Raw genomic sequence first — 18463 nt, forward strand, 5'->3', positions numbered from 1 at the left:
CTTTCCTTTTCTATAATAAAAATAAAAACATAAATAAATTAAATAAAAGAAAATAAAGCACATTCACACACACACACACATTTCGGCACACACTCAAAAATAAGCAAAGTAACCCATTTTAATCACATAAATTGTCACACTTATTAAAATGTAACACTAATAGTAAAATAAACATGTTACACAATTATTCACATATTAAAATAAATAATCAAACAAACAATTAACAAATTTAAATTCAAAAATATTATACCAAACAATTTTAACAATTTATTTAGATTAACAAACAACTAAATAAAGCAACCAAACAATTAAATAAAATATGCAAACATTTATATAAAAATTAATCACTACACTTAACACTTAAATAAAATAAAACACAAAATTTTAATAACTAAAAAAAAATTTGGTACACTACAGTAGCCAACGAGCTAAACACATAGCGGCCTACACCGTCCTAGGTGCTTCACTAGGCCCTGGGTTCGCGGTCTTCACCGAGTGGGTGGATACAACACCCTAAGAGGGTCTCACCCTAATGGCATGTACTCAGCGTGCTCAAAGCCAATCCCGACCCCTTACTGTACTCGGCTTCTTGTCGTTCTCGACCTTCGGCATTCCGGGCCCTCACCGTTCTCAACCTTATCGTTCATTCATAAATATACATAATATTTACTGACATTTAAATTCATACTAAACATAAACATTAGGGTCGTGCCCTGCAATACAAACAATAGGGCCACACCCTACTCTACGGGTACAATAGTTTTCTTACCTATGTCGTGAGCTATCTGAATATCGCGATCCTGAGCACAGTCCTCTAACCCGAGCCTCGTTGAAAATCTAGTCACAACGCATTCATAATAACCATCCATGAAGTTCTAAACCAATAAATAACTTCAGGATATTAATCTAGCCTTCAGGACCTTGAATTCCACTAAACCGGGTAGTAGAATTATTCTCGAGCCTTAACATTCGACGTCTCGAGTCTTAAAGCCTTAATTCCCTTTTTTTCCCCATTTAGGGCCACGACCTGCTACTTCATCAGAGGCAAGGCCCTCCCTGCTGGAGGACACGGGCTACGACATGCCTTCTAGGGTCACGGTGTGCCTAGGTAAAATAGATGCTTTCCAGCCTCTTCGAGCACACGGACCGCGGTGCCTGAAGAACAGAGCCATGACCCGAGCCCCTGAACCCAGAAATCCAACCTATTTTCTACGTTTTTCCTCAAGCCTAAACCTAAAATTCATACCCCAATCATCAACCAAACACATAATAAAGCCTAGAATCCTTATCCTTGTAGCCTAAGCATCCTAATCATCTTATAAACCACTTCATAACCTTTCAAATTAGCCAAAAACAAACCAACAATTCAGCTCACATGCAATATCAAATTCCTAATAGAATTCGGCAAAAAAATCAACTGAAATTTGGCCCTTACCTTATAGATAACTTCACCCTGAGCTAACCCTTAAGCTTTAGCAAGTACAATCCTCCAGTTCTTCAACCTAAAATCCTCAAGGTTTCACCAAAATTCTCAAGCACCATAGAGAGAGAGTGAGAGCCAAATGAGAGAGAGTTGAGAGTTGTTGTTTTTTCTTTCACTTAATTCTAGTACTTTCTCAAGCCATCAGCTACCTAAGTGTTTAAACCCATCCTTAGCCAAAAGTTCAATGTACCCCCTTAAGCCTATCTTAATTCTCAAGTGCCACCAAGGGCAATTTCGTCACATGCCACATCCCGCTAAGTTTTCAAGTATTCCTATAAATCTCCACTCAATTCTGACATGTCCAAATAATTGCTAAATTACCACCCGTTACCCGGTAAATCCCAAACAGCAACTGTGTTCCCAGAATACCCCTAGGCTCTTCCCGAGCCGAGTATTCGACCCCGCTGTGACTATTTAGCTAAAGTGCTCCCTAGTGTCATCTTAGATCGCACATAACAAATATATCATCACTCACTCGTGATATCAATCACTATGAACTCAAATATCATAGTTATACCATCAACGGTCTAAAATTACAAATACGCCCCTAATAGCCAGATGGGGGCCACATGCATATTTAATTCACCTAAACATGCATTTCTAATCACATAGTCATTAAATTCACATATTAACATAATTAAATCAATTATTTCCCTCTCGACGCGCTAATCAAGGCCCTAAGCCTTATTAGAAAATTTGGGACGCTAGAACTTATGACAGTCAGAATCTCGTGATCCACAGGGGGAAAGACCGGGTAAAAGCTGGGCAATCCCACATCACCTGGGGAAGTTCAAGTGTAATGATTCTAAGATTGTTTAGGTACTACCTATGCCAACAAGATGCATCTTCTTTTCGGTAGCCCATCACTTGAGAACTCCAAAGTTAAGTGTGATTGACCTGGAGTAGTCTCATGATGGGTGACCTCCTAGGAAGTTTTCCCAGGATGCGTGCGAGTGTGGACAAAGCACGTTGGAAAGACTCATGTTGGTTTGCAGGGCCAGTTGTCATTCCAGGAAGCAGCCATAGTGACATGGGGCGTTACAAATGGTATCAGAGCCTTCACCCAAACAGAAGTGTAATTTTGATAGTCAGAATCTTGTGATCTGCAAGGGGAAAGGTCGGGTAAAAGCTCTGCAATCCCACATCACCCGGGAAAGGTCAAGTGTGATGATTCTAAGACTGTGTAGGTATGGGACTTCATAATTGAAAAGGGCTTAAATGGATTGATGGGAACTACATATGCCAACAAGATGCATCTTCTTTTCGGTAGCCCATCACTTGAGAACTCCAAAGTTAAGCGTGCTTGACCTAGAATAGTCTCATGATGGGTGACCTCCTGAGTAGCTTTCCCAGGAAGCGTGCGAGTGAGGACAAAGAACACTAGAAATACTTGTGTTGGTTTGTAGGGCCATTCGTCATTCCAAGAAGCAGCCATCGCGACGTGGGGCGTTACATCCTATCCTCCATTCTCGCAGCAGTGAGAGCTCTTTCCAAAATTTGAGCATAGGTGCTATTACCCCCAATTGACACAATATCCACATCCCGAGCTATCATAGATTTAAGTCCACGTACAAAACAGTCCACTCCAGTAGCATTAGCTAGCACTAAATCTGCTGCAAACTTAGCAAGTCTATCGAACTTTAGAGCATACTCGGTCACCATCATATTCCCTTGACTCAAGGTTATGAATTCATCCACCTTTGACGCTTTAACAACAACGTTATAGTATTTTTCGTTGAACATCTGTTGAAATTCCATCCAAGTCATTGTGGTGACATCCCTCGTCTGAGAAACCACCACCCACCAAATTCTTGCATCCTCCCTCTGTTGGAAAAATAATTAGAGTGCACAGCGAAATGGGCGGGGTGGCCCAGTGTTTGTAACACAAAAATTTTTCCATCTCTCATATAAACAATTTATATGTTCAAGAAAATATCCAGACAGAAACATTAATATACAATATTATTAATCATTCAACATATATATAAATATACACATATTTATATATATATATCATATACACAAATATCTAAGAACAAAAATATTTACCTTTTCAAGCCTATCAAGTGTCCTTGAGTCTTTTGTATATATATCGATCTTCATATCCAACGCTTTGAGTATTCTGTTTAACGCCCAAATGTGACAACCACTAAGCGGTAGTTGTTGTAGAGTCCAAGAACTTTACTTAGCTAGTTAGATAGTAGTAGTAATAGTAATAGCTAGTAGTAGTTGTAGTATGTTTATGACTGTGGATTTTGGTTCAAGCCGGGGCTTAGTTGGAAACTCCTAACAATAGTTATGGATTTTATAAGTTTAACCTATAGTTTAAGAATATTAATTATAACATAAGGTTGATTAATATTGCTGGTTATTAATATGATAATTATTATAACCTAAGGTTTAGATAGAGCCAATAGGATTATGACACTTGTCATATGCATGGTTATTAAGGAATTATTATTTCAATGATAAAATAAGGGAAATATAAGACTTAGTCTTCACCAGAATATGTTAGGAGCATGACATTTGTCACAGTTTTATTTATTTGTGGATTAGGTTAGATAATTAAATAGATTTTTCGTAACTTTAGGGTACTGTAACTTCCGACCTATTTGTGACCCAGTTATGTTATGAATTTCGAAAAATAGTATATCCAGAAAGCTGTAGATAATTTAATTAGCTTTCTAACGGTATAAAGAGAGTCTAAATCGAAGTTCTACAGCTCCAGATATGTTGATTTTACTGCAGGGGAGTTTAGAGTTATGAGATTTATGGAGTTAGAAGTTAGGATTCTATTTGTTTTTATTATTTTTGTTTTAAACCCAAAAAGAAGATTTTTATTCCGAGAACTCTATAAATAGGACCTAGCACCAAGCCTTTCATTCATTCTTCAAGCATTAATCAGAGCCTTCCAAGTGCTAGTGAGATTATAGAGTGATAAACACTAGGGTTGGGGTTATAAGCTTAATCATTATAAGCTTAATAAACACTTGGGAAGTAAGGTTCATAGTGTGTATTTCGGTTTCGAGGTGTAGTTTGATCATAGCAATTTCAAAGGTATTCCTATTCTTAGTTCCTTTCAGTATTGTTTCATTAGTTTTATAGTCCTAACTCAGTCTTCTCTATTCTTGGTTAGGCATCTAAGTTCTTCGAACTTGAGGTTTCTTGTCGGTAAGAATATTCTCGGTGGTTTTTAGTTCATTCATCGATTTCTTTTAGAATACTCACCTCTATATTATGGTTTTTAGGAGTGTTCCAAAGTCCCAATTTTGTTCTCATCATCCAGGTATTTTGGTAAGGAAAATAGGATAGGATTTTATATGTTATGTTATGTGTTATCTTATGATTTAAGTGTTATGTATATGTTATATGTTATATTATGTATGTTTGTAGACTTGGGCATATGACCTGTATAACTAACAAGCCCCAATAAATTTATGGACATATGACTTGCTTTGCTAGCAAGCCCCACAAATCTAATGGGCATATGACTTGTTTAGTTTACGGGACCCCAAGTAATAATGGCCATTATAGTATATGTGACATATGTTATGATATGTTTTAGTATATGTTGATATGAATTTTATGTGTTAGATTTTCCTTGTTGGGCATTAGGCTCATTCCTTTATGTGTTTATGTGCAGGAAAATAGCTTTGGTGGCGGGAAAGGTTCTTGGAAGCTTGGAGATGTGTATTGAGACGAGATGGAATCGATGGACCGAGTATTCGATTCGAGGATGAAGTCTCTTTAAATTTTATATGTATTTTCCGCACTTTATTATGTAATCCATTTTATTTACAATTATGTTATGTTTTTCTTTTAAAAACAATGGGATCCCATATCCTACTATTTTATGTAGTTTAACATTTGTTTTACAAGTTTTTAATGAAGTTATAGTTATTTCACTTGTGAGTTTTATTAAAAATTTGTGTCTATGTATAGTAGTCATTAATGGTCCAAAGTCTAGAGTAGTTGGGTCGTTACAGTTGTAGTAAAATCGGGCAGTTGATCCACAAGGAGGTGACCTAAAACCAAAAGATTAGTAGAAAATAACACAAAAATTTAGTAACATGAAATAAATAAAAATGAAAAATGAAAAGAGATTTGATATTTTGGTGTTGTCTTTTTGATGTAAGGATAAAATGAGACAAGTGAAATAAAAGTAAGGTGTAATCAAGAGTTTGAGAAATAGAAAGGTTTCAAGAATCATCCATATGCTTGTTTGGTTACTTAGTTACTTGATTTACAAAAATACACAAGTAAATAGTTCACATCCCAACATTCACTTGGAAAATATAACTTTAAAGTCCATATTCTTTTCTAACAAAAGTCTTATAAATTTCTTTACTTTAAGAGCACAATGTTAATCTTATGAAAAATCTAAAAATGACAAAATACCCAAGGGCAATAATGCAATAGAAGAATGGACATAAAATTATGTATCAATATTATTTTTACTAATTAGAAGCATATAGAAAAAGCATGACTAATCCTATATACTATTAGCACAAGTAAATAAAGGTAACAAAATAGAGATGAGGATGAAAGAACATAAATAACTCAAATACATTATATTAAGAACATAGTAAATCAAAGTAGCAAAATAACATCACTAGCATATGGAATCATCCCTAACCTTCATATAGGAAGATTAGGCCATTATGCTCATGATTCTCACAAAATTCTAAGAAGAAAGTGAGTAAAAATTTTGCTATAGTTTCTTTACTCCAAAAATTACATACTAAATGTAAAAGAAGAGTCCCTATTTATAGAGGGAGAAAAGGTCTAAAAAGAAATTAAATAAAAAAAATGGGGTTTACAAAATAAGTCTGAAATATTAATAATAAAATATGATTTTAAAAAATCAAATCTTATTATTAATATTAACCTAGCTATTTTGGTGAATGGTCAATTTGCCCTTTTTCTAAAACACCAAAAAAAAGTGAGCTTTAAAGCTCAAAATGGGAGGTCCAAGGCCCAATATGCACAAGAAAATGGGCTAATGGGTGCTTGTGGGCAGTTGAAATTTTGACCAAGTCGTTGCCAATAGAGGTGCGCCATGTGGCACGACTGGGCTAGGCAGGGAGACAAAAAATTCAGCTGGAAGTGATGATGTGGCATCGCTTGGTTGGTTAGCAGGAAGGCTGGTAGGCTGCAGGCGGCGTCAGGCGGCTTGACTCGGCGTCGGCGTGGCAGCCGCGGCTCGGATCGAGCTAGCTTCAGGCGGTGGGCTCCAAGCGTTGGGCTTGGGGAGGAGACAGGCCTAGGCTGAGTGGTTTGGGCCTGATTCCCTTAAAAAATGCCACGTTTTCAACTTTTTTTTTCAGTTTTGATTCTTTCTTTTTCTTTATGTCAAAATGCAACTTTAATTCCTACGAAATAACAATGAATTAAATCATAATCAAATATTTTCATTTATAAAATAAATTATATTAATTCCATGAAAATATTAATTAAACTTAATTTATTTTGACTATTAAAATCAATAAATATGCATTTTCACCACTAATCATACTCAAACCACGATCTTCCGGAGTGTTCTCTACACCTCAAGATGCGTTTGGGCACATAGAGAACATGGGTTTGTAATTTAGGAATCACAAGTATATCTCAACACATGAGAATTTGGATTATGGCTTGAGAAATGTTAGAATAAAAGAATATGACAATATCTTGTCTGACAAAAATTCTGAAACTTTTCTGAATTCTTACTGAGTTGTGTGTGTATATTTTCTTCTTGTTATTCTATAACATATATATAGAGATTATGTATTACCTTATTATTCCTAATAATAATAGTTATATAATAATAATAATATCATAATGATGATAGGAATTTATTTAGGTAAATATCTATCTTACCAAATTTGAAAAAAAAACTATTTTCAAATTATTGATTAATTAAATAAATAAAATAAAAACAACACAAATACATTATCTGCATACTGCTACACGCATTGTAACGCCCTAGATAGCCAAGACCGTTATGTTGGGGTTATATGCCCTAATTAAAACACAAATTCTTTGTAATCTCATTTTATTATCAATAAAAGAATATAAATCATATTTTGACTTGGTCAATCACTTTGCTCACATGATTTATATTCATGATTATTTTTTTAATATAAACTTCTATTAAATCCCGAGCATATAACTAATCGTATTTATAGTAACGTAATCACAGTGAAATATAAATATAATTATATGTTCAAAATAAGTTAGTCCTAAGATTATTCAGTGCATAGGATTTACACTGACTTGCCAATCTACGATATGATCTACTTACACATTGTGGTGTTATGTTCTTTCCAGAACATTAGCAAAGTAAATAAGATCGATATTGACAGTTGATAAGATAAGTAAACATACCGTTATTATCTATTCTAGTCATATCATTTAGTTGACCATAGGTTAATTCAATCTCAATTCTGAGTGGTTAGTATTCTAACTGATTGTATTATTTGAGTTCTTTAACTTGTTCGTTACCAGCTTACCCTACGGACTAGCCCATACTTACATCTTGGGAACTCGATAGTATAATTGAGTGGGAATGTTAATCATAGATATGAACATCTACAGCTTCTGATAAAGAAGTGAAATGATGGTTTCCTTTTAGTTTGGTTCAAGGTGTTAAATGATAGATATCTCATTTCAGTAATCAAATTAGTTTACTAAAATATCATTTACAAGGGACTAAGTGTTTTAAGGATAAAATACAATGAGGGGTAAAACGGTATTTTAGTCCCATCTCATTGTAGACCGTCTATGGAGGAATGAGTGACAATTATGGTTGTAATAATGGATAATTAATAGTGTATCTATATTTGTTATAGAGCATTCTATGAATTCAAGAGTACAATTCCGACTCTTTAGTGGAGTCACGAGGAATTAATAAGTTAGCCAATTTATTTGTTAGATTTATGATAACTTATTGGAGCTTGATTTCATAGGCCCATGGTCCCCACTGTACCTTGGATAAAATCATCTAGATAGTCTCAATTAATTGATTTAATTAACAATTAGAATTATCAAAGTTGACTAGGTCAATTTTGTATAGTTTCACAGAGTTTTGTAATTTTGAAAAGAAAAGAAAAATTAGGACAGATTTATTAATTAAGATAAATTGGTAACTAAATTAATAAATAAGTTTAAATCAATGTTTAAATTATAAATAATTATTTTGATAAAGGATTTAAATAATTATTTAATTAATTAATTCAATAGAAAATAATACAGGCCTTGATTTTAAGTCCAATGGGCTTATAATTAAATGGGAAATTTCACGGGCCTAAAGCCCATAATAATATCGACCTAGGGCTTCAAATTGGCTATTATTTTATTGATTTTTTTAATTAAATTAAATGACCTAATTGATTCTATAAAAGGAGTGCTTAGAGAGAGTTGAAAACAGAAGTCTAAACATAAGTTCACAAGTCAGAATTTCTGATAGTTTTTAGATTCTCTCTAAACACAAGTCATTTTCTAAGCCTCTTTGTTATTTTCTCTTCTTCTCTCTGTGTCTATCTCATGTGTTGAGAATTTCCCACTCTAGTCTAGGTGATTCTAAGGATACTTTGGAAGACTGTGAAGATAATAGAAGATCGGTTCAGTTTCTTGATAATACTCTGCGACAAAAAGGATACAAGAGTTAGAGAAACTGAATGATGGATTCATTCATTCCGCTGCGTATACTGTAAGTATTCTTATAATTATTTCTCTTTGAATTCAATTTTAGAAACATGTTCTACATTATCTCATATTAATTTGTTTAATATTAGATCTACATGAAAATAAATAAAGATCTTGTATAAAGTTTCCTAACAACTGGCCTCAGAGCCTTTGGTAATCTTTATTTTCATGCATGAACATGTTAAAAATTGGATTATTTGATGTGTTTGAATAATTGGATGGATTTACATGTTTTTATGAAGCATATTGATTTTATATGATTATTAGCAATTTTAGGTTATATTTTTGTGTTTTCTATGCTATTAATTTTTATATATGTTTTATTTTGCGTAAAATATGTTAAAACTTAATTAGAAATGGTTTTGGTTTGAAAAATTGCACACAAAAAATTCGGAAAAATTTGTTCTGGCTGCCAGTCACGCGCGCGCACATGTGCGCATCACCTTGCCACCGCGCGCGCATCACCTGTGCAGTCACGCGTGTCCCTCGTCGGTGTCACCAGCCTCCGCGCGCGCACCTTGCATGCAGCTCCTGCATGCGCACGCGCATGCCCAGACACCAGCAACCATATGAACACTACCCGTTTCGGGTACTGTTCATCCCTTTTTTTTTTTAAATTAAAGAAAATTAAAATTTTGAAATTTTTTTTATTTATAATCAAAACAAAAAATATCAGATTTGTTTCATCATTCAAAATTGTTTTTTAAAAATAAGATATTTTCGTCAGTTGAGATTTAAGTAATTAGATATTTTCTACAAAAATTCAAATTCAAATTTAAAAATAGACTAACTTAATTTTAAATCTTTTAATATATTAAAATATTAGAATTAAGATATTAGATATTTAAGATATTTTCTTTTAAATTCTTGATATTTTATTAAATCTTTATTTGAAAATATAAATATCTGTTTATTCTATAGTTTTTAATATTTAAATTATTTGAAATTTGTTAGTTAGATATTTTCATGGATATTTGAATTTGTTTAATTGTTTTAAAAAATATTTTTTAAAAACAGCTATGATATTGATTTTAAATTTTAAATTTGGTTAAATTTTGAAAAATATCATTTTTTTTCAACCAATTCATAAAATATTTTTTTTAATAAATGGGATTTAAATTAACTTTTGTTAATTGTTGATAATTCCTATTTAAATTAAATTAATAATTTTTTTTTCAAATTAACCTAAAACAAGTTGGTTGTTGATAAATGAAATTTAAATTAACTATTGTTAATTGTTGATAAATTTCATTTAAATTGACTTATTTTTGTAAAAAAAATTAATTAATTTGAAATTTTCGATAAATTCTAGAAAATTAATTGTGGTATTTTTGCAAATGAAATAAATTGTGGTATTTTTGCATAAATTCATAGAATTGCTCATATAGTAACATGATTAGGCCCATCCAATTATAACATATCTGTTTGCTCTATATGTGGTATTTTTGCAATTGGGCTTAGATGCATATAGTGGCCCATATGTTTGTTAGATATATGGTTTTTGCCAAATAAAATATTCATAAAATGATAGGTTTTATTTGGGCCCATTAGAAAATATAAAGTTTAAATTCCTCTCTTGTGGCTGATTCCACTTGTGAAAGCCCATTTGCTTTGCAAGACTATAATGAGCCTAATCAATTAATAACAATTAATAAAACGAAGGTTTAAATTCTTGTCTTTTGGACCTTGTATGGAAGATTGGGGGCCTTTGTAGTGGGAATGACATACTGGACTCAACCCTCCTCCATACAAACCGAATTGTTAAGGCTCATTTACCTGAGTTGGATTTAATTGTATAGGTTCATTATATTAGTTAAACATAAATATTGATTAGCAACAAATTAATTCTAAATTATTTGAATTTGTTTCAATGTAACACTTTCGAATTAATAGGAAATTATAGGACTTTGGTTTTAAAAATTCTAATCTTACAATTTTTTTGAAAACCATAGTCATTAATTTTCTAAAAATAAATAATAAAAATACTATTTTTAATTTTATAATGAGCTTATTTTAAGAATTATATTTGATTTCCACCGTTGGTTTAACAATGTCAATAGCTTAATGGGGCCTCGAGGCGCTTTGATTCGTCTCCCTACAGAAAGTGTTCATTAGCTATTTTGACAAGGTTATATTTTGAAAGATAGATAATTATAGGTCAAATTCTACTAGACTCGCCCCTAGAGTGACTACTAGGACTAAATCTATGATTATCGAAACCGTGGGTTTAGCTCATAAAATAAGAGATTTTGTTTTCTTATTTTGATCGAATAGTAGGTTGTTAATAGTGGTGTCCATTATTAAATGAGTTTACAACTCTATTTAACTAGTGGTAATTTTTACTCTCGCCAACCGGAACAAGAATATCATAGATTAGTTAAAAACCTAAAGAAATAGAGATATGATTATTTTTGGTATTTTTTCTCATATCTTACATATTTTTGGTATATGTTGTGCTATTTCTTGAAATTTGTGTGAATAGAAGTTTTATTGAGCAAATGTGATTGATTTCTATTTTATTAGTAATTTGTAGTATAATTATGGCTGTGTCTACTCCCATCCTTTCTCAACTTTCGATGGAGAAACTCACTGGAGAAAACTTCCTTAATTGGAAGCAGAATATCAACATAGAGTTGATTGATGACAACTTTGAATTCGTCATGATTGAGGAATCCCCAGAATGATCACCATGTCCGCACGTTAGTGATGGCACCGTCAATGCTCGTGATGGCACCGTAAATGCTTGGATAGCACCGTCTCCACACATACGTGAAGATGTTGTAAATGCTCGAATGGCAATGTGTCTTCACGTTCGTGATCAACTCAACTATGGTCTGACACAGCTCATGAATGAGCTTCAGACTTTTGAGTCTATCATGGGTGGACCTAGTAAAGGAGGAGAAAATAAGACTATTGTTGTTGTTGCAAATCCAGCTAAGGCTGAAGCTAACCAAGCTTCGTCTTCGAAAGCTGGAAACAAGAGGAAAGGTGGACAAAACAACAACCCCAAGCCTGCAAAGGCTAAAAAGACAAGTGCACAACCAAGTGCACAAATGCCTAAGGGGAAGAACAAGACTAACAAGAAAGGTAAAGGTAAGTGTTTTCACTACAAAGAGAAGGGGCATTGGAAATAAGATTGCCCCAAGTTTCTAGCAGCTAAAAACAAAGGTAATGATTATAGTTCATTTATCATAGAAACGTGTGTTTTAGAGAATGATAAATTTGTTTGGATTATTGATTCTGGATCTACCAACCATGTTTGCAACTCATTACAGCTTCTTGAATCGTGGGAGGAAGTGGACGAAGACGGCTTAAAGCTTAGAGTTCGAAAGGGAGCGTTCGTTGTGGTCCGAGCTACAGGAAGAGCTCGTCTGAAGTTTGGAAATAAATTTTTAATTTTAAATGATGTATTTTTTATTCCGGATTTTAGTAGAAATTTAATTTCAGTTTCCATATTGCAATTAGAACGATTTTTTATGACTTTCACAAGTTCTAATATATCTATTTCATTCAATGGATCACAATTGTGTATTGCATGTTTGGAAAACGAGCTTTATATTCTGCAACCTAACGAATCTGATAAACGAGTTTTAGACTCGTTTATGGTCTAGTTTTAGGTTGGTTTTCGTTAGTTTAGGATTATTTTATTGCAGAATTATGTCCGTTTGTTAATGTTTCAGGTTTTACATGCTAAGTTGGTGAAAAGAGTGAAAAAGAGTGAAAGTGGAAGAAAATATAGTTAAGTTGGAAAAAATCGTGTTTTTCGGGGTCAATATGTGCGAGTTTTGATGCTGTCAATAGCGCTACAGCGCTATCAAAGGAGCGCCATAGCGCTATGAAGGACATAAATGAGTTGTTGAGTTTGGAAGTAACGCCCCAACGCTACAAAGGCAGCGCTACAGCGCTATCAAGAACTGTAGAGCAGCGCCCCGGCGCTACATCAAGGGCGCTACAACACTAGTGAATAAAGTTTTAAGGGATTTTGGCTTTGACTTTAGAACTATAGCGCTCGATACATAGTGCTACAGTGCGGTAAACACGTTTTCCAAATTTTTTTATCCACTTTTTGAAGGACAAAATGGTCTATTCACTTGGGAACATTGGAGGGCTATTTAAGAACATTATTCTGCAATTTTGGGAGGAGGCAGTCTGAGTTTTATAAACCCTAGATTAGAAGAGGCTGCTGTAATTAGTTTTTTTTTTCTTTTTCATCTGAATTCATTAGGTTGATTTTTATGAACCATTATTTGAAGTTTAATTTCATCATGTTATGTATGAGCTAATTTCTTTTATCTAGGGAATAATTTAGTCATTGGGATTTCTATTTAATTTTATTATGATATTCTATTGATACTTCTTCTCTATTCTAATCTATATGATGTTTGATTAATGCTAGTAAATACTTTATCACTATTTACATGATTTAATGTTTTGATTCAAAATTCGAAAGATGAGAATTGAATATGCTATCATTATAAAGACATAGGTTGCATATTGGACGAAGGTACCTGTATGACTTGTGTAATTACGTTTCCATGTTTAATGCCTTCTATATGTTCAAGTTTATCATAGAAATGTAGAAAACCTGCATATAGATTGAGATCTTATATCTTGAAAAAGAATAGGAATCGATTATATTAACCTGCTATTAGAATAGAAAGAAGAGATTTAGAATTGATTATTAAAATTAAAAGAATGAACAGTTGATGCAATTAATTCCTAGGCTTTTTATTATTGATTTTTGATTAGTTGATTCATTGTTTTGTTTCAAGTTATTTAAATTATGTTCAAAAGTTAGAGTATTCATTTTAATTTTATTATTTTCATCATAGGGACAGAAGGGAGAAGGTTGTGAATGTGGCCTCATTATCCACACCTCCGGTCAAATAAAAAGTTAAAGAACAATTAGTGGTATTTGGAAATCAGTCCTCGTGGGATCGACACTCTATTTATCTTATATTACTTGATTCGATCACGTATACTTGCATGTTAATTTTCATAGATCAAGTTTTTGGCGTCGTTGTCGGGGACTTAAATTCCAATATCATAGTTAATTGTTATTTGTTCTAATTTGGTTATTTTATTTTATTTTATTTCTGTTTGATATTTATTTGGATCAAGGCTCTATTGTGTTTCAGGAATCGTTGGTATATGCGAAGCAGTAGACAAAAGGAGATTATACCAATAAATCTGGAAATTGAAAGAACGTGCAGACAGAACCAGAAAACAAAGAGGAGATTGGAGTTTACCATGGCTGACAATTTGGGAAATAGTGCTAATAATGGTCAAGGGGCTGCAGAGGTTCCAAGGGAGCAAGGACCAAGAACATTGAGAGATTATGTACTTCCTACTGTTATAGGAGTGCATTCATGCATTAGACCTCCAACCATTGCTGCAAACAATTTTGAGATTAAGCCAGCAATTCTCCAAATGGTCCAAACAACTGTTCAGTTTGGAGGTATGCCAACGGAGGACCCCAATTTACACATAGCTAATTTTCTGGAGTTATGTGCTACATTCAAAATGAATGGGGTGAGTGATGATGCAATAAGTTTGAGGCTATTCCCATTTTCACTAAGGGATAGGCGAAGAGCTGGTTAATATCCGTACAAGCGAATTCTATCACTAAATGGGAGGAGTTAGCTCAGAAGTTCCTTGCTAAGTTCTTTCCTCCAGCGAATGCTGCAAAACTAAGGGGAGAGATCAATAATTTTAATCATATGGAACGAGAGTCACTGTATGATCCTTGGGAGAGATTTAAGGAGTTGTTAAGGAAATGTCCACATCATGGTATCGAAAAGTGGATGTTGGTGCATAATTTTTACAATGGGTTGAATGGAACAACTAGAACAATTACAGATGCGGCGGCGGGAGGTGCTTTTATGAGTAAGAGTGCTAATGAGGTGTATGAGCTATTAGAGGTGATGGCGATGAATAATTATCAGTGGCCAACTAAAAGGGGACAACCAAAGAAGGTCGCTAGAATGATGGAATTTGACGTTATATCCATGCTTACAACTCAAGTAGCAGCCTTGACAAAGCAACTACAAAACACTACACTCCCATCTCAAGCTATGCAAGTTCAAAACCTATGTGAATTGTGTGGTACAACCCATCCATCCAACCAATTCCCTGCTCTAGATATGAATAACATGCCCATGGAAGAAGTACAAGCTATAGGGAATTACCAAAGACAACCCAATAATCCCAATTCCATGTCCTACAACCCAGGTTGGAAGAACCATCCAAATTTTTCCTGGTCCAATAACCTAAACACTCTACAACCTTACCCTCCACCTCAGCCACAATATCAACCTCCACAAAATAGACCACCACATCAACAGCAACATGCACAACTTCACCCTCCACCTGGATATTATCAACCACAAAATAGACCACCTCACCCAATGCCAATAACACCAGTTGAACCTCAACCTGATGTACTTAACCAATTTATGACTAAAACCAGGGCGTCCATAAGGAGTTTGGAGACTCAAATAGGGCAGTTGGCTACTTTAATGTCGAATAGAGCTCAAGGAAATTTTCCGAGCACTATAGAAGTTAATCCTAACGAATAGTGTCAAGCTATTACTTTGAGGAATGGAACAAGGTATGAAAGGCCAAATAAGAATCAGTCAAAAGAAGAAGGTCAGAAGGGAAATACACAAGGCATAGACAAAGAGAAGTCTAATGACGAAAAGGTTACTGAAGACCTTAAGAAGGAAGAGGAGGTACCACCTGTGACTATTGAGCATCATGTTAGAATTCCATATCCACAAAGGTTGCACAAGCATAATTTGGATAAGCAGTTTGCAAAGTTTTTAGAGGTGTTCAAGAAGCTACATATAAATATACCATTCGTAGAAGCGTTAGAATAGATGCCCAGCTATGTGAAGTTTATGAAGGAGATTTTGTCTAATAAGAGAAAGATAGGTGATTATGAAACAGTAGCGTTAACGGAAGAGTGTAGTGCGATTTTGCAACGGAAACTTCCTCAAAAGTTACGAGATCCTGGTAGTTTTACTATTCCATGCACTATTGGGGAGTTTGAATGTAAGCATGCATTTTACGATTTGGGGGCAAGTATTAATTTGATGTCTTTGTCAGTATTTCGTAGACTTGGTTTGGGTGAAGCTAGGCCGACCACAGTAACATTGTAGCTGGCAGATAGATATGTGAAGCATCCACGTGGTATTATAGAAGATGTGTTGGTTAAGGTGGATAAGTTTATATTTCCAGCTGATTTTACAGTTCTTGATATGGAGGAGGATGAGAATGTTCCTATTATCTTGGGGAGGCCATTTTTAGCAACTAGGCAAGCATTGATAGATGTGCAGAAAGGAGAGTTAAGGCTAAGAGTGCAAGGGAAAGAAGTAGTATTTAATGTGTTCAAGGCTATGACTTATCCTAAAGCAAGTGACAATTGTTTCTCAGTTGATGTGGTAGAAGAAGTAGCAGGGAGAAGAAAATTAATTGAGGATCCTTTTGAATTAAGTCTTATAGTTGATGATGTAGATGGTGAGGAAAATGAAGAGGCATTGAGTTATTTGAAGTGGATAAAATCATATGAGCCATGGAAGCATAAAAAGTTTGAAGAATTGGGTGAGGGACCGAAAAGACCATTACCATTTATTTTGAAGCCACCTGTGTTAGAATTGAAGGGTTTACCGGAACATCTACGCTATGCTTATCTTGGAGAAAAAGAGACTCTTCCAGTCATAGTTTCATCATTTCTTTCGGAAGTAGAGGAAGAGAAGTTGTTGAGGGTGTTAGGGCTCATAAAACTTCTATAGGGTGGACTCTTGCTGATATAAGAGGAATAAGCCCATCGACAGTTATGCATAGAATTCTTATGGAAGACGATGCTAGAACAATTATAGATGCTCAACGAAGACTTAATCTGAAAATGAAAGAAGTGGTGAGGAAAGAGATTTTGAAATGGTTAGATGCTAGAGTGATTTACCCTATTTCTGATAGTGCTTGGGTAAGTCCAGTACAAGTAGTACCTAAAAAGGGTGGTATGACTGTATTGAAGAATGAGAGTAATGAGCTGATTCCAACAAGGACTGTGACGGGCTGGAGGATATGTATAGATTACCGGAAGTTGAATAAGGCAACTAGGAAAGATCATTTTCCTTTGCCTTTTATTGATCAGATGTTGGATAGGTTGGCGGGGCATAACTACTATTGTTTTCTAGATGGGTACTCAAGCTATCATCAGATTGTAATTGCACCGAAGGATCAAGAGAAGACAACGTTTACATGTCCTTATGGTACTTTTGTTTTTAGAAGGATGCCATTCGGGCTATGTAATGCACTAGCCACATTTCAACAATGTATGATGGCGATATTCTCTGACATGGTTGAGAAGGGGATTGAGATTTTTATGGATGATTTCTCAGTTTCTGGGTCATCTTTTGACAAGTGTTTGACTAATTTGGAGTTGGTTTCGAAGAGATGTGAAGAGTCGCATTTAGTGGGAAAAGTGTCACTTTATGGTGAATGAAGGAATTGTATTGGGGCACAAGATTTCTAAGAAAGGCATTGAAGTGGATAGGGCCAAGATTTCTACGATAGAGAATTTGCCACCTCTAATTTCAGTTAAAGGAGTAAGGATTTTCTTGGGCCATGCGGGATTTTATAGGAGGTTTATCAAGGATTTCTCCAAGGTCTCGAAGCTGCTGTCCACCTTGTTAATGAATGGGGTTCCGTTTGATTTTGATGAGAAGTGTCACCAAGATTTTAAGCGACTAAAGGAGAAATTTATCTCGGCAACTATAGTTGTAGCACCTAAATGGGATTTTCCATTTGAATTGATGTGTGACGCCAGTGATTATGCAGTTGGGGCAGTGTTGGGACAAAGAGTTGACAAGGTATTCAGAACAATTTATTATGCAAGTCGTACCTTGAATGATGCTCAAATTAATTATGCAACTACAGAGAAGGAGTTGTTGGCCATAGTGTTTGCCTTTGATAAATATAGGCCATACTTGATTGGAAATAAGGTGGTTGTTTACACAGATCATTCTGCGATAAAATATCTTATGACCAAGAAAGATTCTAATCCTTGTCTTATTCGGTGGATTTTGTTGTTACAAGAATTTGATGTGGAAAGTAAAGATAAGAAAGGCACAGAGAATTTGGTGGCAGATCACTTGTCTAGATTGGAGGTTGATGAGGATTCTGTTAATAAAGAAGTTCAAATTAAGGATGCTTGACCTGATCAACTGTTGTTTGAAGTAAGTGTTTTTAAAGATGTTCCATGGTTTGCAGACTATGTAAATTTTTTGG

General features: G+C 34.4%; 1 protein-coding gene and 1 non-coding gene across 2 annotated transcripts; one reads left to right on the forward strand and one right to left on the reverse strand.

The window, feature by feature from the left end:
• Nucleotides 1-14695: 14695 nt before the first annotated feature.
• Nucleotides 14696-16050, forward strand: LOC133779633 (uncharacterized). Its single transcript, XM_062219572.1, has 3 exons — nucleotides 14696-14768; nucleotides 15032-15612; nucleotides 15751-16050. Exons 1-3 carry the CDS (start codon nucleotides 14696-14698, stop codon nucleotides 16048-16050), a joined length of 954 nt encoding a protein of 317 aa, XP_062075556.1.
• LOC133781170 (small nucleolar RNA R71) lies at nucleotides 14860-14966 on the reverse strand. The gene has a single exon (XR_009869963.1). It is a non-coding gene; the product is annotated as a small nucleolar RNA R71 (small nucleolar RNA).
• Nucleotides 16051-18463: the final 2413 nt, after the last annotated feature.

This window comes from Humulus lupulus, chromosome 5 (assembly GCF_963169125.1).
Source record: "Humulus lupulus chromosome 5, drHumLupu1.1, whole genome shotgun sequence".
Lineage (NCBI taxonomy): Eukaryota > Viridiplantae > Streptophyta > Magnoliopsida > Rosales > Cannabaceae > Humulus > Humulus lupulus.